Source organism: Cryptotermes secundus, unplaced genomic scaffold (genome assembly GCF_002891405.2).
Source record: "Cryptotermes secundus unplaced genomic scaffold, Csec_1.0 scaffold1799, whole genome shotgun sequence".
Taxonomy (NCBI): Eukaryota; Metazoa; Arthropoda; class Insecta; order Blattodea; family Kalotermitidae; genus Cryptotermes; species Cryptotermes secundus.
Window position 1 is genome coordinate 52,696 of NW_019721788.1, and position 23,059 is coordinate 75,754.

Sequence of the window (23,059 nt, forward strand, 5' to 3'; positions counted from 1 at the left end):
ATCTTTTTATTGATATATAAATTCTGCAGACCTCTAAGCAAATACAGTAGCACTGCTAGACGTTTTTTTCTTTACACTTTTTAGTATAATCAAAATTATGATGATGATGGAAGGCAGAGATTGTCGAGGGCACAGCACCTGTGAAAGCAGCTGGCTGAATACTCCTTAATACCAGCAGGAGGAATTCCCTCTCAGTGGATTTATATTAATTGAATTCAGCTGATTGTAAAGGATTAGAACTAACCCAACTGCTGGGGGCAGACCGGCTCTGGGGTTTATCCAACCTCCTATCCAATTAATACGGGGGGCTCTTCCCGCGGCTTGAAGCTGACCACTCACCTCCAACTAATATCGAGGTCAAGTAAATGTGGATATATATATCCACTCTCCTATACGCCTTCATGGCGTAGTGCGTAATTTGGTACGAAAAGGGAGGACATGGTGGTGTGGAACGTTAGTGAGTGAGTAGTAAACTTTCGTACCAACGGAGCTATCGGCAGCGGCTGCAGCAATAACCTGAACGGTTCTGAACGAGGAAAAGAGATCGCAGCGTAATGCATTTGTGGCGTCACGGCGGTTACGTTTCCGGGAAATAATACCCATGTACGTATGTGCCATGTGTTGTACTTTATTGTGTACGGTGTAAATTAACAAATCTGATATTTACGCTCTGTACAGTTGGGAATTGGGATTATTTCATTGGATTTGTTAGGTTTGTAATATTTCTGCCGGAGTGAGAGAGATGTAATTGTCTGGAAATAAAATATAACCTTCATAGTAGCGTAGGTTAAAGTAAGACTTATTTGCATGTATGTTTTTCTTTTCCATCAGGTGAAAAACTATTAAATCATCATGCCACTGTCTTGTCGATTCTACAAACAGAAATATCCCGAAGTTGAAGATGTGGTTATGGTAAATGTACGGAGTATAGCAGAAATGGGAGCATATGTTCATTTATTAGAATATAACAATATAGAAGGCATGATTCTTCTCTCCGAACTCTCGCGTCGACGAATTCGGTCAATAAATAAACTTATTAGAGTGGGGAAAACGGAACCAGTGGTTGTAATTAGAGTGGATAAAGAAAAAGGTACTGTATGTGGCATGAAAATGCCGTTGTCTTACATTATATTGGGTATGGAAGGGATGTATTGGTACCAAATCCATACTTCTGTTGTTTATATAGTGTCTGTTTTTTATTTTACCAGGTTACATTGATTTAAGCAAACGCAGAGTGTCTGTAGAGGATGTTGAGAAATGTACAGAGAGATTTGCCAAGGCAAAGGCTGTTAACTCTATCCTTCGCCATGTGGCTGAACTTTTAAATTATGAGTCAGATGATCAGCTTGAAGAACTTTATCAAAAAACTGCATGGCATTTTGAGGAGAAGTACAAGAAGAAGGCATCTGCTTATGATTTTTTTAAGCAGGCTGTTTTGTAAGAATAGTGTTTGTTATATATTTTATTTATTTATAGAGAGTTATAAATTTATTTATACAGAAATATAATAAGTACTATAAAAGTCTCTGCTTATATCTATACAGCTATGGGAGCTGAACTGTTAGAAATATGGATGGCACTTTCACAGTTGCGAAAGCTGTGGAAGTTTACTTGCCAAGTGCTATATTCTTGTACTGTCTGTGAGCTTCTTGTTTGTGTCAGTGTTTTTTAGCAACTGCGGACATCTGAGAAGAAAAAGCAAAATTAATATTGTTCTCTGATTCCTACCAGGGACCCTTCAATTCTTGCAGAATGTGGTTTGGATGAGGAAACAAAGGAAGTTTTGTTGAACAACATTAAACGCAAGCTGACTTCACAGGCTGTAAAAATACGAGCAGATATTGAAGTAGCATGTTATGGATATGAGGGCATTGATGCTGTGAAAACTGCTCTTAGAGCAGGCTTGGCGTGCTCAACTGAAGAACTACCAATCAAGATCAACCTCATAGCTCCACCACTTTATGGTAATATTTTATGGAAAACATTACTTATTCAGCCTCATGTTTGGCTTTAGATTTACTCCGGATCCCCTTTACATACCATAATGATCGAAAACTCAAAACAGACCGATCATATATCATGCAGCTAAACCATTCTACATGAATTCTAGTTCACCCATTTTGATTGAAGTTTGTTGTACTGTAGTCAGTCATGCTGACAGCTGTCAACAGTGCAGATGCACTGCTGCATGGAATTATATTGATGAAGCTGGTCAGCAGTAGAGGTATGAACTGTCTAGAGGCTTGAATTATCCCTTCTGTTCATTTTGTAAACATGCAATATATCAGTGTTTTTAGTTAAAGGTTACAGAGCTTAATGACACGCAATTTATTGTGTACCCATTTTTTAATTTCAGGCCATTGTTTTAGGAGTGTTGTAGGGTTAAATTTTGAGTTATATGTAAAGTAGGTGGTATTATTATTATTATTATTATTGGAGGGGGTGGGTTTCCCCATGCACTGCAACCAGTGGTCTATTGTACGTTCCCCTGTGATATTCTACCAGTCTCTATACCCTACCGATACTGGTGCGTGCCATCAGTCCCGACTCAGCCAGCGAGTTCGGCCTCTACTGGCTCAGCGGTATCTAGATGCTTCCCCCATCTACCAGAGGCGCTAGAGACTATTGTTGGGCGGGAAATGTCCTTAATAATTTGGCTCAGAGGCCTCCTTGAGGTATGAGGTTCTTTTACGTGCCGTAAAGCTACGACATGGGACCCACGGCTTAAAGTCCCTCCTGGAGGACTTGTTCCCTGAAATTTTCCGCCCTTAAAAATTCCACGACCTCCGCTGGGTTTGAACCCGCGTACCTTGAGTCATGAGGTGGGAACGTTACCCGTAGATTACGGAGGCCGCTTAAGTAGGTGTTAAATGTGTCAAGATAAAATTTCACTAACAGTTCTAGTTCAGATTCCTCTTTGATGAATTTCAAAATCTGTTAAGATGGTTTGGTAAATAAACCCTGCAGATGAACAGGTGACCCTATTTTTCATTCTCTGTATGCATTCCTTTTGTAGAATAATTGAAGCTGACTAAAAGGTTTTAATAATTCTTTTTCAGTTATGACCACTTCCACACCTGAGAAACAAGATGGCTTGAAAGCACTGACCCAAGCTATTAACAAGATTGAAGATATCATTACTTCTATGGGAGGAGTTTTTGCCATTCAGATGGCTGTAAGTAGAACTTAGATCAGTTTGGTTGGAGGGAACTCCCACCCCACATTATGTCTGCTAATGCCGGATATTGTGGGCATGTGGTAGCATAGTTGGTTGAGGCACTATGTTATAAGCTGGGAGGTCACGAGTTAGATTCCTAATGAAGTGATTGGATTTTTCAATTGACCTACTCCTTCCAGCCGCACTATGGTCCTGGGGTTGACTCAGCCTCTAACAGAAATATAAGTACCAGGAATCTTCCTGGGGGTAAAGGGTGGCCGGCACGTAAGGCTGACAGCCTCACTGCCATCTGTGGTCTGCTTTTACCGGTTCTCACGGTCTCTTCGCTTGCAGATTTCTTATATTTTTTCTTCTACCCTGAAGATGGAGGCGATATGTTCCTCCGAAACGTCGGTTAACACCACATATACACGGTGCCAAATCCCAGAAGACTGCTTTCTTAATACTGTTCTGTGGAGGGATGACTTCATAATTAGATGTACCAATGAATACACTTTTTAGTGACCATTTGAAACAGTTTTATTCTGATTGGCTCTTGTTATGGGATTGTTCTGACACCATGGCGACAGTAAAGAAGCCAGTAATCAAGACCAAGGCAACTGAACTCTCCAGAAGCGATTGTCACAGGATTCAAAAAGTGTTGTATACCTGAAGAGGCTGGGATTGTTGGCAGTGAACATGAGTATGAGACAAGATGCAAATTGTGAAGGCATTGGAGCTGACACAGGCAATAGGAATGGCGAATAGAGACTGGTGTAGGTGAATAAAGGCTAGTGACTTCGGGGAGGAACCTTACTCAATAATGTTAAAGTATAACATGTTACTTTAAATTAATATTCTTTTGGATGTTCGTAGTAAGATTATGAATTAATTCATAATATTTTTTCTGTGCAGACATGTTTCCTAGTGCAGGGTCATCCTGCATTCAGGTCAGTATGGTAGTACACTTTAGTGCAATGTGAAGAAGTGCCTAGTGTTATAAATTATTACAGAGTAAAGAACTGTTTGTCTCTTGTTGTCATTTGATTGTCAAATTTTTCCAAATTCTTGTCTCAAACTGTCATTCTTGCACCTGCCTACTGATAATTCCACCTTGAGACGTAAGGACTAAATAACGAAGTCGTGTTTTGGAGCAAATGAAAAGCAGCAGCACCAGTTGAAGATGCATATTTGAGAACTAAAAGATTAGTGTGAAAATTACTTCTAACAACACTTTTGAGTTTTAACAGATTATTTTCATCAGTTTTTTTTGGCAGTTGACAAAGTTTCTGTGGTGTTGAATGCATTCTGGATAACAGAACAGATTTTCTTAATACCATGAATCACCTACGAGTGTCAGTGCACATAATATATGTCACAAGCGTGAAATTCATATGTTGAATACTAAATTGAGGAAAATCTTGAGGTAATTTAATAGTGAGATTATTGACTTGGGATCAATGAAATTGAATGTTACATGAGGACCTTAAATCTAGGAACATTTAAGTGTAGGTTCCACTATATTGACAATTATAATTTTTTTAACAGAAAATTTGCTCCATAAGTTCATATGGGTCAGTTCAAGCTGCAGTAACAAAAATTGATGATGTGCAGGCTCCCAGCTGATTATGTTTTAATATGTTTATACATTTTTATAGCCTAAAGTTGTGACAGCAACTGATGAGGCAGAACTTGCAAGACAGATGGAGAAGGCTGAACAAGAAAATGCAGAAGTAGCAGGCGATGACGATGAGGAAGAAATTGAAGGCCAGGTGTTCAGTGCAGGAGAAGAGGGTGAAAATGGTGATGAGGGTGGGGCTGGTTCTGGGGAAGAAGATTGAAGAGATGAAGGCTACACTTGCAGTGAGAATTCTGCTAACATTTCATTCAAATACTGCTTCATATTTATCATCATTGCAGAACAGTGACTTGAATCTGTATGGAATTGTTGCAGAGAAAAAGGAATTAGCATTAAATTGTACAGAACCCTTACACATTTATTCTCAGTTTTATGGTAGGATATGACACACCAAGCAATTGCATAAAGCTGATGAGGTGTGCATTCAAAGGGCTGATGAACTGAAGCAGCATTCTCTCTATTATAGGCCACATACATCTCATGCAGAATGATGATTTTAGCTGGATGAGCTAAATAATAATATTCATGGAGCATGTTTCTTATATGTGTATTACAAGATATAGTAAACTCTTAATCTGGCATGCAAGGGGAATGGGGTGTGATGGTTACATGAGTATGTCATTGTGAAACTCAGTGTTGCTTTTCACTTAATTCTTGCTTGGGACTCTTCCTCTGCAACATAATAGATTGGTGAAAGATGTCTAATAAATATACTTCAACACCATCACAGATTCACCTCTACTCTAATGGCATCTCTGTGAGGGAAGATAACAGGTAGTGCCACCAGTGGCAGCTGGGAAATCTACCACATGGCTGGTGAACACATGTGCATCACAAATTTGTTTTTGGATAGCTTTCTAAAATTAGTAACTTTCCTTTGAAATTTGTTGTTGGTTGGATGAGAATTCCAGATGCTTGAACTTCAGAATTCCAAGAATTTACTATATATTCTGGTCCATCCAATTGTATAATGTAATTAAAAAATTTGAAAGATATTCTTGGCATTGCCGTTCATGTCATTCATTTCTGTGAGTATAACATATTGGAGGATTTCTTTCAGTTTCAACATTTAAATAAACAGTTTTTGTAAATAATGTTTTTTTCTAAATCCTCATTCAGAAAGTTCACAGTGTGAAGGGAATTTGTGTCATTGTCTTGCCATCAGTGTGTCAATGGGCACTTAATCTGATAAGTACTGTACTCCATTTCTCATGTAATTAGCGAAGTTATTTGTTGTGGGCTTGCATGGCATGATGGAACGGGTGTCCAAGCTTGCACCCAAGGTAAAAGAAAGAGAACTGCATACACCATAAATCTACAAGTAATGAATGGTTATCAGCTATGCCAAGAACTTGAACCAAATTCCCCTGTTTAAGTCTTCTGAAGTTACATAGCTTTATAATTAGCCTGCAACTCAAAGATACCCAGATTGGAAAGGATTTGAGAATTTATAAGATCCTGACAGAAAAGCAGACTTAGTTTTCAATCATAGGTTTTGTCAATTTTGTCTGTTATTGAAAAAACTCTCCTCACTTTTTTAAGAAACTAATCGAGTGTCAGATTCTGAAAGAATTCCAGCATGCGTGAGGAACTGTCTTAAGCAAGGGGTTTAACTTCACTGTCGTTCCAAAATATGTCCTAGCTGGGTGCTGCAACATTAAAAAGGCTCATATGTTCCATCTGTGTTAGGTAAAGAATCAAAACTGTGAAATGTAATATGCAAAATTTAGAGTAATTTCTTAATTTTTATACCAGCTGTGCATTTCATTACTGTAGCATGCATGCATGGTACTCTGGTTGGTTGAATACTGCATTTTTTTTAGTTGTACAACCATTACCTCCAAGCTAAAATCTGGTTGCCCTGCAGTACTGTGGGATTTTAAACCCATAATCCTGGATAAGACTGTCTCTGTGGTCTAGTGGTTAGAGCTCCTGGCTACAGATCCAGAGGTCTGGGTTCGATTCCTGGCGCTACCAGATTTTCTCAGAAGTAGTGGGGATTTGTTGCGCTGACCACGTGACACCCTCTCTATCTGCTAAAGTCGACACTAACTTCTCTGACAAGAGATGGTCACTCGATCAGTATAGTTCGCTTGCAGACTAAAACCACCGAGCTTGTTTTTTGTTTTGTACTCCTGGACAATAAACTGTTACTCCAAAGTTAAAATCTGGCCACTGGCCCCATAGTACTGGAAGATTTAAAATCTCCTATTACTGAACACTAAAAATTAAGAAAATATTCTTCATTTAAGATTATACGAGCTGACAAGGGGAATGCAAAAATGGTAATTGATACAGAGCAGTATCTTCTTATCTATCCTTTCGTGGATGTGCCATCTTCATAATGGACTTGTGTCTTCCAATAGGACTCTTCCCAGTGGTGATCAGTGTAACACATTTTTCAGTAATATTTCCTCCTTCATTTGTTAAAATATGGTCATGCCATCTTATCACACTTATTTTCTACATTTCTTATCACTGATGACATAACATCCATTTCATCTCATTATGATTATTCCTCACTCTGTTTTCCCCTGTCAGCTGAAGAGCAATATAATAAAAAAATATCAAGAACTTATCGCTTCTGGTAACTACAGCAGACCCAACAAGTATAAAAAAGGAACAGTCAGAAGGAAGGTAGAAAATATGCTGAAGAAATATGAGGACATGACAGAGATGGAGCCATTTATTTCACTTCAGCACACTGTCACATTTATATGGACTGCCAGAGCTACAAAGAACACAACACTTTTAAATGGTATGACAGTCCAGCAGAGTGACATGTTGATGAGCCTTCACACTTTATACAGTACACTGTAGATAGTCCAGAGTATTTTTGAGAGAGATGACTGAAAACTTTTCTGAATGATCTTTTCTCAGTACGGATAAAATAATGGAACTTGTAGATCTGTGCTTACAGATGTTTGACTTCAAAATGTAAGATGAGTTCTATCAGAAAACCAGAGATGTGTTTGTGTAGCAAACCTGGTTGGTTCCAACCAGTCACCTTAATGCAGAGGAACATTAATGATGTGCGACCAGATCCTGCACTTTTCCCTCACATTTAGCTTTTCCTTATTTAACTACCACTTTTTAGCTTTACCTTGCTATTTTCAAAACTCACAACCCATTTAGTTTCATAACCAGACAAAGTGATAAAACACTATCATACCTCCATTACTCTTGTCCACCTTGCTATGCACCATATGTAAGATTCAATCTGACTGGAAATGGGTAACAGAGTTGCCTTTTGGTTTAAGTACCATATATATTGGGGTATAGATGGCTACAGAGTTACCTTTTTGTTTAACTACCATAGATGACTCTTTAAGCCAAAAGTAGGGCCATCTTAAATCCTTAAATGCTAGTGAGGTTTAGCAAATGCTTTGCATCACTTAACCCCAATTTAAATTCCATGTCTGACTTACATAATTAACATAGACATTATAATAAAATGTGGTGGGATAGCATGACCAGAAGTACTATAACTGCAAATCAAAATGAAAACACCACCCATCACTTGCAACACCTGTAGTGTAAACAAACATCAGAGGAAAGTGCAAGTCCAGACAACTACTTCTATGGCTGTTAATAGTATAAGTAATGTTCTGTGATTGTCACATGTCTGTCTCAGGTCATCATTCTTGCATATGTTATAATCTGTAAAGGTTAATGGTATTCTGTAATACCCAGACCCATTCATGGCTCAACATGCTGTGAGAAGGAAATATGAAGCTTGTATGAAGTTGAAAGTAGTTGCATTTGCCAAGTTATCTAGCAGCTATGCTGCTGCCTGGAATTTGATGTTATAGAAGACCAGAGGAAAAATTAGAGTATGTCCAAGAATAAATGTATCAATAAAAGAAGCACCAGGCAATGGCCAAATCTTCAGAAAAATGTGGCAGAGACAGTCACTGATAATCATCAGTCTGGGAAGTTTGTAACAAGAAATATGTGTTTTTGCACAAGTGGGATAAATCAAACCAAGGTTCAGGCAAAGGATTCAAGGCACCTGCATTATGGCACACACTTTATGGAAAAGAATGATCTGGTATTGAGGCAGAAGACAACTGTGCAGATATAACCAGTAAATCTCAACTGCAAAGTAACTGCCATCCATAGGTCTGTAATACAACAGGAGAAGAAACAGTTACCTATTAAGAAGATACAGAATATGGATAAAACACCAGTGAATTTTTATATGATTGGTAATCAGATTATAGAAATAAAACATGCAAAATTGTTTTAGTAAAAATGACAGAACATCAGAAAACAAGTTACAGTGGTACTAACATGGTATGTGGGGGGGGAGAATCCAACCCAGTTGTCATATTAAAGCGAGAGACAAAGCTTCCTGTTGGAGTTTCTGGATACATACATGAAATAGGGCGGGAGGATGAAGAAGGAATTAAGTTGTGGCTTCATAATGTATGGTGTAGGTGTGCCAGTGGCTTGAGAAAACAATGTCGCCTACTGGTATGAGATATGCTTAAGCACATGTAGCTGAGAGCACAAATGCCTAGCAAGAAAGAATACTGACATGATAGTTATTCCCGAAGACTTAACATTAGATGTAAGTCTTAATAAGCCTTTTAAGGACTATGTTCATGCACTGTGCAACAAGTGGATGCTGATTAGAGAAAGTCATTCTAAAAGGCAGGAATACTTATGCTACCTGACTGCACATATTATGTGATCTTATTATCAAAGCATGGAATGATATAAATGTAAAAACTTGTCAGGTCTACCAAAAAGAGTGGTATATCAATTTCAGTGGATGTTATAGGGGGTGGTGTTTTCTGGTGAGATGAGGGGACGCCAAAGTTAAAGCTGCATCATCTGATTCAAGTTTTACGCGTATGATGATTCACTTACACTTAATTATTAAGTTTTAATTTTGGATACTGATGATGAGAATTTTGCAGAACTTGCATGAATTTTAGTGGTGTGCATGTGCTGTGGACACCCAGCCTCCTTGGTTCTCTGTCAACCACACACACCTATCCCTTCTGTACCAGTGTTCTTATATCTACAGAACTGGCCCTTTTCAGGGGCACAACCTAATTAGTCTTCTTTTGTCTCCTGTGGTCTCACCCCATTATGCAGAGCGAGTAAATGGGAACTAATGGGTTGGCTTGCAAGTTCCCTCCTGTTTTTATACAATCCTGTTTTCCACAAGTGACTTGCTATGCTTCATGCTAGTTTCTTGCTTGGCTTACTCTGCAAGTCTGAAGATGAAGGTGATGTTTATTTCTGAAATGTTAGTTGACTTTCACTGGACAACATGGCGTTATATCCCAGAAGATAGAAGGCTCTGTAGTCAGGGCTGTAAGAACGTCATATGCTACGAGGATTGTGACTTTCTTGTCCTCCAGCATTGCAGTATTCCAAACAATAATTTGTGTAAGTTACCTGAATGTTTTAGACAACAAACCATTAACAGCATTGCACTGGTCTCATCCTTTTAGTACCAATATACTGAGAGAAATCTTTTTTTAAACATAGTTTTCAGCCTATGCCAAAGGAGTTTTCATCCTGAGAGTCTGAAATTTTATGAACAGTGTTTGGCATTTTGCCCATGCCAGAATATTGTGTGGTACATGGCCCAACTTGCGTGTCACATGCCATGCTCAGGTGCATGCAAACTTTCAGACATGAATGGTGTAGTTTTGTTGTTTTCTGTAACAATATATTAAAAAGTGAACTGTGTGATACTGTCTGTAGAACACCCTATGATATTTGCTTGCGTCCCCTATGTTTATATTACCATGCCAAGATAACATAGAGGACATGGAGATAAAAGTTCCAGCCTGTGGGGCTCTTAATGTGTAGTCTTGTCATTACTCCAATGACAACCCACTTCTTCGGAACAGTTTGTTGGTCCTGAAAAGGACCGTGGTTGCTGAGATGTTTGATCGGAGAGGTAGCACGGCGCGTGCCGGTAGGGAGAGAGGCTAGTTGCGGTGAGTGGACTGGCCGCAGTGCGGCCGTGGCTGGAGGTTGCTTGGTTGCCGTGCGGCAAGTGATGGAGCTTGCTCGATCGCAGCGCGGCGGTTGCTGGTGAAAGGCTAGTCGTTGAGCGCGGTCGTAGGAGCGATGAGGCAGTGGCTACGCCAGATGCCCAGTGGCTCGGACAGTGACACGACCACCGGCGAGTCCAGGCGAGGTGCCCCAGTGAGTCGGGTGTGCAAGCGCTGGAGGGCCGAGGCAGTCATGCCTGGCGCAGCCTGCCGATGCCTCCGAAGACCGAGCGCTGGCGACGAAGCCTGCTGGCTGATGTTGCTTGGTGTGGCTAGCTCATAGGCTGATGATGAACTGCATACTTGGCGTTGGAGCTGCCCCTTTTTATACACTGCTCGGTGGGGCGGAGCGAAACTTGAAATTGAGGAGGAAGAATTGATTGGCTAGCGCGCGTAATGACATAGATGCTGGCTAGCAGGAGGCGCCGTATAAATATGAACGTTTGAAGCAATCTGATTGGTTAGCGCGCGTGATGGTGAAAAGTGATGTGAAGAGCGAGCATTGCAGAAATGCGTGATAATGTGGGATGTTCCCACAAGCCATTCTAGATCTTGAACCAGCTGGAAGTGAGTAGTCAGTTTCTCACTCTGGTTGATTTACTCTTCAGGAGAGAGCTACTGGATAGGCTGGTCAGGGCTCAGAGTTGGTCCAGACTTCATGGCCAAAAAAAAAAAATTCCCTACTTCCTACTGAGAAGCCTGGAGCCAGTATCTTCACTCATTCAATTATCCTGTTTCATCTTTTTGCATAAGTAAAAGCAACTTATCACAACCTTTATGGTATGCATCCTGTTGTGTGTCATGTGAAAGATATATACTGGGATAGTCTATACAACAATAATTCTGAAAGAGACAAAATAGCCACCATTGTGTCAACATTTGTTTTTATTAGCTGTTGGTGGTAATGCTACATGTTTCGACCCTTTTCTTGGGTCATCTTCAGGTGTACAAGAATACTGGTACTAGTTCATGAATTGCATCACTGATCAATATGAATTCATATTGTGTTTTTGTGAATTTTTATGCTAACAGATATACATTAATTTAAATATGGTTCAGGTATAGTTTAAAACTTGACATTAAAGGGATAAAAATTAGAATTAAAATGGCGATTAAGGTATTTACCACCAACAGCCAATAAAGACAAATGGTGAGACAGTAGTGTCTATTTTGTCTCTTTCAGAATTGTGTAGACTGTCCCATTATATATCTTTTGCAACTTTTCACAAGCAACACTGGCAAACGAACAATACTTATTTCTCTTTTTGCAAGATTTGTTTATATATCAAGCTGACACAGAATACACATTTTCTATAAAGTAGGAAATATTAGAGCGACTATGCACCTGTTAAGGCATTATCTCTTACATTCTTTCATACTGTTGATTATAATTATTGCTGTATAACAAAAAATGTTATTTACAATGATAAATTACTAACATTAGCACCTAGTTCTTTGTACCATTAAAACAATACATGTCTCCATATCTACCTCAGAAATCTTCCAAATTCTTCAGGCAAGAGCTATGAAGTTTGGTGAGAAATGGTAAATATTGAAAGTTTTTATCAACTTCCTATATGGCCAGAGGTAACAAGCATTATGACTGGTGAGCCCTAGAGCCAGTCTGGATGATGTGGCAAGGAGAATAATCTTACCCTACCAGGACTAGAACTCCGACCCCTTGGCCGTCCAGCCCATAGCCAATTGCAATACTGACTGCACTATCCTGGCTCCTAGCTGTGTTGAGATGCACATCAAAAACAGCTATGCACATATTCAAAGGCTATAATTTCAATTCATGTGATCAGCCCATTCTTATGAAGATTAAATACCACATTACGTAAGACTGATGTTAATCTCTGTCTCAAGCATGGACCTTGAGTAAGTCAGACGGAAAAGCCTTTATATATTTTATATGAGAATTCTGAGTATTATTTATGGGTCTGTTCACAGCTGAAAGGGGCCAAGTAGGTACAATTATGAATTGTACAACCTCTATGACAAACCTGGAATCTCTAAAATTATTAAAATTCATAGGCTTAAATTGGACGGTCATATTATAAAAATTGAAGACATTTGCTAGCAAAACAAGTATTCACGTGATATCATAAGATAGGAGGGGGATCAGGAAACTAATATTATAACGGATACAGAATGTGGATTAAAACTTTTTGAGAAAATTGAGGTTCATGGTGGGCTGTAACATTAGTGAAGATGAAACTACTACATCTCAATACTTCAGCATTACCTGACTATCAGTACATACCCATCAATTTCGTCTCCATTCGTCATTTGCTTTTAAGGATCAGAAACACTACTGCAAAAGGTAATTTCATTTTGATATCCTAAGAATAAATCTCATTAAAATATGAGTCTGCAGACTTAGGTGGTTGAAGTGAACTGATAAAAATTTGAAGTCACAGACCCAGAATTTCTCTAAATACATGTATAGTTTCAGAAAACACAGATTCGGTTCCATTCAGCTAGAAGTTGATGATACACACCTAGTCCAGCCCAAAGCAGCTGCTGATGCTTTTGCTAAGCACTTTCAATCTGTTTATAATAACCAGAGCTCTAAGGACTTTCCCCATCTCTCACAATCTTCTGAATTGTTATCCCTTGCCCACATTTCCGCTACGGATGTCTGCATAGCTATCAAGAGACTAAAACTTTCCAAATCTGCTGGACTTGACGATATCCCTGGTTTTATCATAAAAGGTTGTTCAAGCATTTTTATTTAACTTGTGCCTGACACAGCAGTATTTTCCTGCTGCATGGAAGTAATCTGCTGTTGTACCAGTATTTAAAAGAGGTAATCATGCCGCTGTGAGCAACTACAGACCCATTTCTATTCTCAGGAATTTCTCTAAATTGTTTGAATTCATTATTCACGATCATGCCTCTCATTATACTAAATGTAGTCCCAATCAACAGGACTTCACCAGAACTAAATCTACACTTACCAATTTGGTAACGTTTCTCGACTTTTGACTCCTGTTGTCCACGGTCAGCTTCATATTGTTGAGGTCTATTTTGATCTTTCAAATGCTTTTGACCTCGTCCCACATAATATGCTTTTGCATAAATTTGCTAAAGGCAACAGATTTCTTCATGGTATATGACTGAATTTTAAAGTATCTTGTAATGGACTCTGTTGTACTGGTCATCAGAAAAATGTTTAACATGCTGTTTTGGAAGACCATAAAGTTCATAATTATTGTATCCTCTAAGCCACATAGGAAACTGAATCAGTTGTAACTAATATAGTGTAGAAGAATGACAAAAGAATCAAACTTAAACTGCACCCTGGTACAACAGAACTGCAATCTTCCACAAACAGCTGTCAGTGTTAGGTAATGTTTCTTGGCAACATTTATATGAAACATTTATATATGTATGTCTGAAAATCTCCAGTGACAGCTTAAGCATTTGCTCAACATTCCAGTTCTTCTTTATTTACTAAGTGTCATATGCTCCACATCTACAGCCATTCTTGAATCTGTGAGAAGTTAACACAAAAGGAACCACAAACAAAATAAGACCACATAAAATATACATTAACAACAAACAGGATAACTTGGAAAGAATGGTGTCTACTGTTATCAGTGTGATACATGATAAATTAATATTTAAATCAAATAAATGTTTGCTTCATATTTTGTCATTGACATTTCTTGAAAGTATAGTACTTTTGTTGTATCCCTAAGGTGTAATATAGTAAGAGTAAGCAACACAATGAACCATCATAGTTAAATAAGAAAAATTACCATTTATAATGGTGTTCATAAAATTTCAAGGGCAAAAAACCAGTAAGCACAATTACTGGTATTCAGCTGTATGGTGGTAAACAATATTGTAACGTGTTTACGTTACTGAAGACGCCGTTTGGATCGTTAACTGGTTTATTCAACAACCTACAAGTAATGGCTACAATTAATTATCACACAGATGCGGGGTTTCACACTTTATAACCCTAATCACATTAATCTGTTTACACTGTTTGCGGGGTTTCACGATTTATAACCCTATTCGCAAATCAATTCCCTCTGTCTTCAAGAGACTACATGTTTCACAGTACGGGAGCTATATAGGTGTTACTGTATCACACACTCCCAATCAATTCTCAGTTATCACAAACTGTCACTGATTATCACACACTTTCACTCGTAACTCGCCGCTGGCTAGATTCCAACTCTACTCACAGGCTGCTGCCTTGAGAACTGTTGATAACACACTCGCTCGTAGGCTTGCTTGGAACTAACTTGGAACTGAACTCGGCGATGGCCACATGACAACTCTCTCACGCTTACTGCTCAGCCGGCTTTTATTCTGTTCGCTGTTGCCTGTTGCCCACGTCAACAGCGTCATTACGTGCCACGTAACAGTGTCTGCGTATAGCCTAGCAACGCTGTTACCTCACGCTGTCTTAACGTCACCGCTGTTGACTCGCGTTGCATAGCTACCAGGACGCTGGGACTCGGCTAACTTCGGCTCTGCTCGGCTCGTCAGCTCCGGGGGGGGATCCAGCTAGCGCGACACATCACAGTATATAACAAAATAAGAGGGGCATGCTGGCAAACACAGTACTGTCATGGTAGAAGTGACTATAGACAGGGTTTAGATTGGTAATCAGATTTATTGGACTCATATATCATAGCCACAAGTAACTATTGTGCTATCACCAATTCACACACTCTGCAGTTCACTACAGCTGCACTAAGTCTTCTCTGTCTGCTGTCTTCACTCATTGTCTGGTAATAGCTTCCAATGACATAGCTTCCTCAGCTTTCATGGTGACATTCTTACTGGCTGGCAACTGTCTCACAAGTAACTCGGTGTTGCTACATGACTTGACAACAATGGGGGCTCCTCCACCTCCACCAGGGACAACGGTCACAACAGTCTCAGACTTGGACTGGTCTGTCTGCCTGCAGACTCTCTAGATTCATGAGTGACTTCTGTAGACTTCTCTCTAGACCCTCGACTCAGACTCTTGTCTTCATTCGCTAGATATAGCCTCCGCATGGACCTGACAAAGACACCGCTTTCCACAATTCCTCTCTTGTCAAGTGATCTCACTGCAGATGCAGATGTGACATGTTCCTTTGCTGAGTGTAAGCGTGACCATGGTCATGTGACCTGGTAGCCATGGGAATGTGCTTACTAAGCCATTGTCTTGCAGTGGCCATCGCTGCTGATTAAACTATTCTGGCTTTCTATGGACATGCCACAGTATTAAGCAATTTACAAGAGAAACAGTATACATACAAAAAGTTAACCTTTATGGGCAGCCAAGTCAGAAATAAAGCCAAAAACGATGGATATGACAGCAGTAACCTGATGGCTGGTGAGAGAGGAACAGGACAGATCAATGTACTTTTTGTCAACACACTCTAAAAAGCCAAAAGAAGTAACTATGTAGGTCATACTGAAAGTCATGAGCAACTTTTTTTTTGCATGCAACCTGGGAACATCAGACAAAAAAAGAGTATGGTGGTAGGTGGAACCAGCTGTTGTGTTAACCTTGACTGTTTTGTGACGTCAATAGCTTGCATCACGTGACCAGTATCACTCCTAACAAAAGGCCGACAATGATATGTCATTTTGCCAGCATGTTGTCATCAAATTTCTTGTGAAAGAGGAAATCCATGCTGCAGAAATTCGCCAGACTTCAGCGTGCTTATGGAAGTGTGTGCATGGGTGTGAGCAGTGTTCGAAGATGGGTGAAACATTTTAAAGATGGGAACACCAGCATCGAAGATGAGCCTCAGAGTGGTCGTCCTTGAACAGCCTCAATTGAACGAAACAAGGAAAGAGTGGATGAGATCATTCAAGATGACAGGCGCGTGACTGTGGACACAATAGCCCGAAAACTTGGAATAGGGCACAGTGCACTACAGAAGATGATTGAAAGCTTGGGTTATACGAAAGTTTGTGCTCGTTGGGTCTCGCGGTTATTGACTGAAGACCACAAAGGTCAGCGAAAAGCCATCACCTCAGAACTGCTGCAGAGATAATGACATGAAGGCGATGATTTTTTGCTTTGTATTGTGACAGGTGATGAAAGTTGGTTTCACCATTTCGAGCCTGAAACGAAATGGCAGAGTATGGAATGGCACCATTTGTATTCTCCATCAAAAAAGAAGGCAAAGACAGTGCCATCAGCTGTGAAGGTGATGGGCACAGTCTTCTGGAATGCAGAGGGGTTTATTCTGGCCAAATTCCTGGAACTTGGGCAAACCATCAATGCTGCTCGTTATGTCCAGACGCTGCACAAACAGGAATCCAGAAACTGACACATCCCGAATCGTACAGCTTATAGTAATGAACGGGAGCATTTCTATGACCTGAACCGCAAATCGAACCTTTGTTATCCAGTATGTAGACGTCTTCTTGACTGAGCTATCACTTTTACCCGTTTAGCAGGTTACAGGTATTTACTGCAATATAACCAAGGACCTCCCCATGCGTCACGAACAGAGTTACAGTAATTAGAAAATTAATGACACGGTAAGATGTACACTGAAATGTCCTATGAAGAGTAGTTTGCAACCATCCACTACTATGAATGGCACACAGAAAGCTACAATCTGACAGGGACTAGAGCTTCTACAGNTTTTGGGCTTGCTTCAAACTGAGTACTGCTGTCATCAGTACATGTCTTTTTTTAGATATTCTGTCCAGCACTGATCCTGTAGAATGTACACATAATTTTGTTATGATATTGTCTGTTGTTTTATATATACAGCACGGTACTGTCAGGATACTTCCTGTGAGACATCCCTGCAGAATGCTATACAGAAGTATTATATGAATAATTTTTGTTCAACATTACATCTCCTTTTTGAACACTATATTCTGGCATGTAGACCCATTGCTAGGCATGGCTGTGAAATAAGCAAATATACAACAGCTGTTGCTAAGTAACAGCTCTGCAAATATGTTTTATGTTTCCATGTACTGTCTGTCATAGTCATAGACTGTCACAGTTATTTGTAGTTACATTCTGTAAGTGTTAAGTAAATCCAATTATGAATCAAACACCATATAGTCACTAAAATCATGTGACAGCTGGTGTCAGATATGGGATTGGACTGATAGATTACTGGACTGAAGATTGCATTATGTAATTATATCGCTACACTATGAAGATGGAACAATTACTGGCATACCAGCTGGCTGAATTGAATGCCATATCAGAAAAGATGGACTCAAATCAAGAAGAAATGAAAGCCAACCAAGCCAAGATGGATGCCTGGCTAGAAGAAATGGCGTGGCAAAAAGAGACAATGGCCTGCCAAGAAGGGATGGAGGCCAGTCGAGAAAAGTTGGACGCCATAGCAGAGCATCAGGAAGACCCTAAAGAAGAAGCTGCAGTGGAAACTTGGAGCACTGAGGGACCAATATGGGGATCAGCATCAGCTGTAGGGCACCACCAACAGCCAAAGAAATGTACCCAGGGCGATGGTGGGTTCTGGAAGAAGTTGGCCGCTGCCCACAGGCATGACACACAGTGGAACTCCCATTTAATGCTCCTCAATGTAACCCCAAGTTTTATTGATCCCAAGTCAATAATCTCCATGTTAAATTTCCTCCATTTAAGATTTTTCTCAGTTTAGTGTTGAAATCCATTGCTCCCCAAAGAAACCGTAAATGGAAATTTCAGTGTATCTGTATCACTCACATATATTGTTTATTCTTGTTTCTGCCACCGTTTCCATACATAACCTTCAATATGTATGGCACAAAACACTGGAATACCTTATGTAGTGATGGACTGAAGTAAATTAATAAAGTAAGAGAAGAAGGAGAGATTTTAAATTATGGACTTGCATATCACACTGAAATAAAGCTGGAAGAAATTCACTAAAATCTTCTTGAGCAATAAGTTGTGCCATGGTTTAGCTAAAAACCAATATTCCAAAGCCTTGCTCTATCTCCAAAAAGTTGATTTTTAGTTCAACCATGATGCAGTTGACTATTCAATAGGATTTTTAGTTAATTTATTCACAGTGACAACTTTAGATCTTGCATGGGAGTAATTTATTTCCTCCCAAGAAGTAAACACTTGCAGCTTGCATGTATACCAAATTATCTTTTGTACATTAAATTCTAACAAAGATAAAGTGTTAGCAGCCATTATCTGTTGAACATGCATAGTGATGTTTAAGTATATATGCAAGTATTTTCTCACCTGAATCTGATAATAGTTTTGCCAATGGCTTCAGATGAATCTGCATGCTGAAAAGCAAGTTCGGCATCCTGTGGTGCAAACATTTTATCCACAACAGGTTGCAAGCTTCCATCCTCTAAAAGTTGAGCCAACTGATCTAGTACAGCTGGGCCCATTTTTTCTGCCTCCCAAAGAAAGGGATCCTAAACAGTCAGTAACACATGAGATTACTACGTAACTATCATATTTCCTGGATTATAAGATGCACATACCTATATCAATAATTACCACTGTTCACCCATTTGTCATAGGCACCAAGCTGGCCTGTTTCATTGAGACTTTTGTATCTACATTTTGTGCTGCTGGCTTCATCCATTCCTTTTCCAATACAGCATCACTGATTTAAAGTACCTAACTATAACAGGACAAGAGATAAAGCATGAAGTTACTCACTACATAATTTTCCCCATGTCCCATTTAGTTCAACACACTTAGGCTCAGGTTCCTATGAAACATTGGTAACTACCTGCATAGTGTCATATGCTGGATTTGAGATTTTCATGGCAGTGTCGGTGAAGAGGACAGTCTTATGAGTTCAGGGAGAGTTCATGGAGGAATGTCAGGCTGTCTGAACTACATGGCATTCATTTCAAGCCAGAAGATTTGTACGCTGCATAATCTTCACATGAGTTTACAAGTATATCTACTCTGGACTAATTTAGACAGTATACAATTACTCTCAGTTTATATTACCAAATTCTGATGTACTTATTCTCATCATTTGAAATTTTGATCCTGTGTCCCTTACCTTCCAATTTACACTTAACTTTAAATAAAGTACTTTACTATCTTATACATGATGATTCTAATCCCAAATTTTTATTTCATATATAGTCTCCTATACAGGAGTACAAGGTAGCGTAGTTGGTTGAGGCACTATGCTTCAAGCTGGGAGGTTGTGGGTTTGATTCCTGATGTCATTGGATTTTCTTCAATTGACCTAATCCTTCCAGCTGCACTATGTCCCTGGGGTTGACTCAGCCTCTACCAGAAATGAGTACCTGGAATCTTCCTGGGGGTGAAGGGCAGCTGGCGTGTAAGGCTGACAACCTTACTGCTATCTGTGAGCCGACTGTCTAGAAAATGTGGGAGCCTCAACCTCTCATACCTCTATGGGCCTTCATGGTCTGTTAATAGGGATAGTTTTACCTTCTTTTTTGTTTCCTATGTCTTAATGTGCACATCAGTACCTTAGTAAGTGCCTGTATATACGAAAAGCCTAGGGCTTCTGTGAGTATCCTGACTGTGGCCTCAAGAGAAAACTGCAGCAATGAGGGCAGCATCAATGCTTCAGCCAGCATTGCAATCTTTGCATTTACAAAAGGTGTTTGATCGTGTTAACCATAAAATATTATTGGATAAATTGGAATTCTGTGGATTTAAATGAAAATTCAAAACACTTATTGGATCTTATTTGACAGGTAGATATCAAAGAGTTGTATTGGGTAATAGAATTGAGAGTAACAACTCATCCAAATGGGAAACAATTAAATGCGGTGTTCCACAGGGCTCGAGTCTTGGTCCGTTGTTTTTTCTGCTTTATATTAATGATTTACCTAAAATAATAAATAATATGGTATTATTTGCAGATGACACCAGTATTATAGTAACTGACACTAATAAGTTAAACTTTGAAATAAATTTTAATAAATCTTTCAAAGATATAAATACATGGTTTAATGCTAATTTGCTTACCTTGAATTTTAATAAGACTCAGTAGGCCGAATTTTGACATATCAATTATTATAATATCACTACTCAAATTAACTATGATCAGATAAATTTAACAAATGTGATTGAGACAAAATTTCTGGGATTAATTATTCATGGAAACAGCATACTGATTTTGTTATTACTAAAACTATCATTGCATGTTACGCATTGAGAAAATAAAATATTGTCATGTGTTGGGTATGTCACGTGACAAAAAAATTCACATGGGTCTCAGATCCAGCGAATTTTTATTTGACACTCAATCTTACACACCATACAAGTTAACACTTCAACTATTCTGCGGTGGCTATCTTTCAACTGGCTTGTATGAAGGCTAATTAGCTCTGTCGTTCTCGGCTTATGTAGGTGTTCTGTGGACCGGATACAAGACACCATTTGCCAAGGTTCGATCTCAAGTGTTCGGCAATCCGTTGCTTCGCGAACGCTCTTTATACACTGGTAACGTGTTTTTATATTGCAAAGGAAAGTTATTAGAATTATAACGAATTCTAGACCAAGAGAGTCTTGTAGGGACATTTTTAAGAATTTGGAAATAATGACGTTCTACTCTCAGTACGTATATTCATTAATTTATGCACAATTAATAATAAACATTTAATTTTAACAATGAGATTCACAAATACAAAACTAGAGCCCTCAATAATATATATTTACCTGCAGTTAACCTAACAAAATACAAAAAAGGTGCATACATATCAGGTATTGAAGTTTTTAATCATATTCCTCAAACAATAAAAATGTTGGCTACTAATGTCAGAAGTTTTAAATCTGCATTGAAGAGGTTTTTATATCATCATTCTTTTTATTTCATGAATGAATGTTATCAACATAACTGGTCATAAGTGTGTAAATTTGTAATGTATTTAATTCAGTTAAGATAGGTAATTTAAATAAAACTATTAATTCAGGTTTTATAGTAAGTTATTTTTAAATTATCTTATTCAATTTTTTACTTTATATTATTATTTATGTTAATCTATTAATGTAAGTGATTTTAATTATGTGACTCATAATTTTGTATATGTATCTTGATATATCTAATTTCAAAGGGACCATTTCCACATCCTAGGTTTGTTACCTATATGGATATATGGAAAATAAGGAAATGAATGAATGAATGAATGAATGAACGACCTTTGCCAAAGCCATCTGGCAGTGAGAAAGGATTCCATGCTTTGATCAAAACTGCAGTCTTCAACTTTTCCAAAAATAAGTTTCCATCACTGATATGCATATTCAGTGAAACTGTGATTTAATATATATTATCTGTGAAAACTGTAGCTGGAGATGGGAACTGTAGTAGGCAGCATCATATTGCTGTTCTGTCAAGTTTAAAATATGCGGTGCAATTCAAAAGTTTCTGAAATTCGAATTTTGCGCGCGAATGGTATGAGTACATCGAAATACCACTAGGTGTCTCCCCACACACCCTTCTTGAATCAGTGTGGCAAGCGGAGTTGAGTTGAGTGGCTGGGTTTATTGTTGGTGAACGTATTCCATTGTTGTTTTCTGTGAGTTTGTTGTTTTGCGATGGCTGACCTGAGAGAGCAGCGTGTCTGTATAAAGTTTTGTTTTAAACTTGGGAAAACCGCTGCAGAAACGCACTAAATGTTGAAGCAAACTTTTGGTGACAATAGTTTAGGCCAGACACAAACGTACGACTGATATAAGCATTTCAAAAATGGCTGAACATCGACTGATGATGATGATGATCGTTCGGGACAGCCTTCAACTGGCACCACACTAGAAAATGTCGCGAAAGTTAGGGATCTGATTCTGCAAGATTGTAGACTGACAAACCAAGACCTCTGTAACACCTTGAGACTAAGTTATGGTACATGTCAACGAATTTTGTCAGAGGAACGGAACATGAGGAGGATTGCAGCAAACTTTGTGCCACAACTGCTGCAAAATGAACAGAAGCAGCATCGCTTGGGAGTCTGCAGGGAACTTCAACAGCAGCTTCGAGAGGATCCAAACTTTCTTTCGAAGGTAAGCAGCAATTGTTGCAATGGAAGAGCCCTTCTTCAACTCAGCTCAAAAAAGCTCGACAAGTCAAGAGCAACATTAAGTCCATGTTGATCTGTTTTTTTGATACTGATGGGATTGTTCATAAGGAGTTTGTCCCTCCTGGTCAGACAGTCAATAAAGAGTTCTATCGCGATGTTCTAAGGCGTTTGGGGGAGGACATGAGGAGAAAACGTCCGGAGCAGTGGTACACGAACGACTGGGTACTCCACCAAGACAACGCATGACTGCATACAGCTTACATTGTG

General features: G+C 39.0%; 2 protein-coding genes across 5 annotated transcripts in view; one reads left to right on the top strand and one right to left on the bottom strand.

Annotated features, from left to right (window-relative positions):
* The first annotated feature begins 464 nt into the window (after positions 1–464).
* On the top strand, positions 465–5,890 carry LOC111861217 (eukaryotic translation initiation factor 2 subunit 1). 2 transcript variants are annotated; one of them, XM_023845611.2, is made up of 6 exons: positions 465–603; positions 832–1,090; positions 1,209–1,437; positions 1,732–1,964; positions 3,060–3,175; positions 4,816–5,890. In XM_023845611.2, the coding sequence occupies exons 2-6, from the start codon at positions 853–855 to the stop codon at positions 4,996–4,998; spliced, it is 999 nt and encodes a 332-aa protein (XP_023701379.1). In that variant the 5' UTR covers positions 465–603; positions 832–852; the 3' UTR covers positions 4,999–5,890. The 2 variants fall into 2 exon arrangements, with proteins under 2 accessions (XP_023701379.1, XP_023701378.1); XM_023845610.2 differs by lacking the exon at positions 465–603 and adding an exon at positions 610–712.
* LOC111861216 (reticulon-4-interacting protein 1 homolog, mitochondrial) overlaps positions 1,446–23,059 on the bottom strand; it is a 60,740-nt gene continuing 39,126 nt past the window's right edge. Inside the window, exons 9-10 of one of the 3 annotated variants that reach the window (XM_023845607.2) lie at positions 19,011–19,192; positions 1,446–1,685 (exon numbers count right to left, since the gene is read on the bottom strand). In XM_023845607.2, the coding sequence (XP_023701375.1) occupies positions 1,622–1,685; positions 19,011–19,192 (246 nt within the window). In that variant the 3' untranslated portion in view covers positions 1,446–1,621. Of the gene's footprint in view, positions 1,686–7,464; positions 10,174–11,178; positions 14,316–19,010; positions 19,193–23,059 lie in introns of those variants that run through there. The other 2 variants (XM_023845609.2, XM_023845608.2) reach the window with 2 other exon arrangements.

What these genes read in the sequence shown, in the direction of transcription:
- LOC111861217 (XM_023845611.2), top strand. Translation starts at nt 853, where the DNA reads ATGCCACTGTCTTGTCGATTCTACAAACAGAAATATCCCGAAGTTGAA. An exon ending in TAGAGTGGATAAAGAAAAAG is followed by an intron (nt 1,091 to 1,208) that starts GTACTGTATGTG and finishes TTATTTTACCAG; the next exon opens with GTTACATTGATTTAAGCAAA. An exon ending in TTTTTTAAGCAGGCTGTTTT is followed by an intron (nt 1,438 to 1,731) that starts GTAAGAATAGTG and finishes GATTCCTACCAG; the next exon opens with GGACCCTTCAATTCTTGCAG.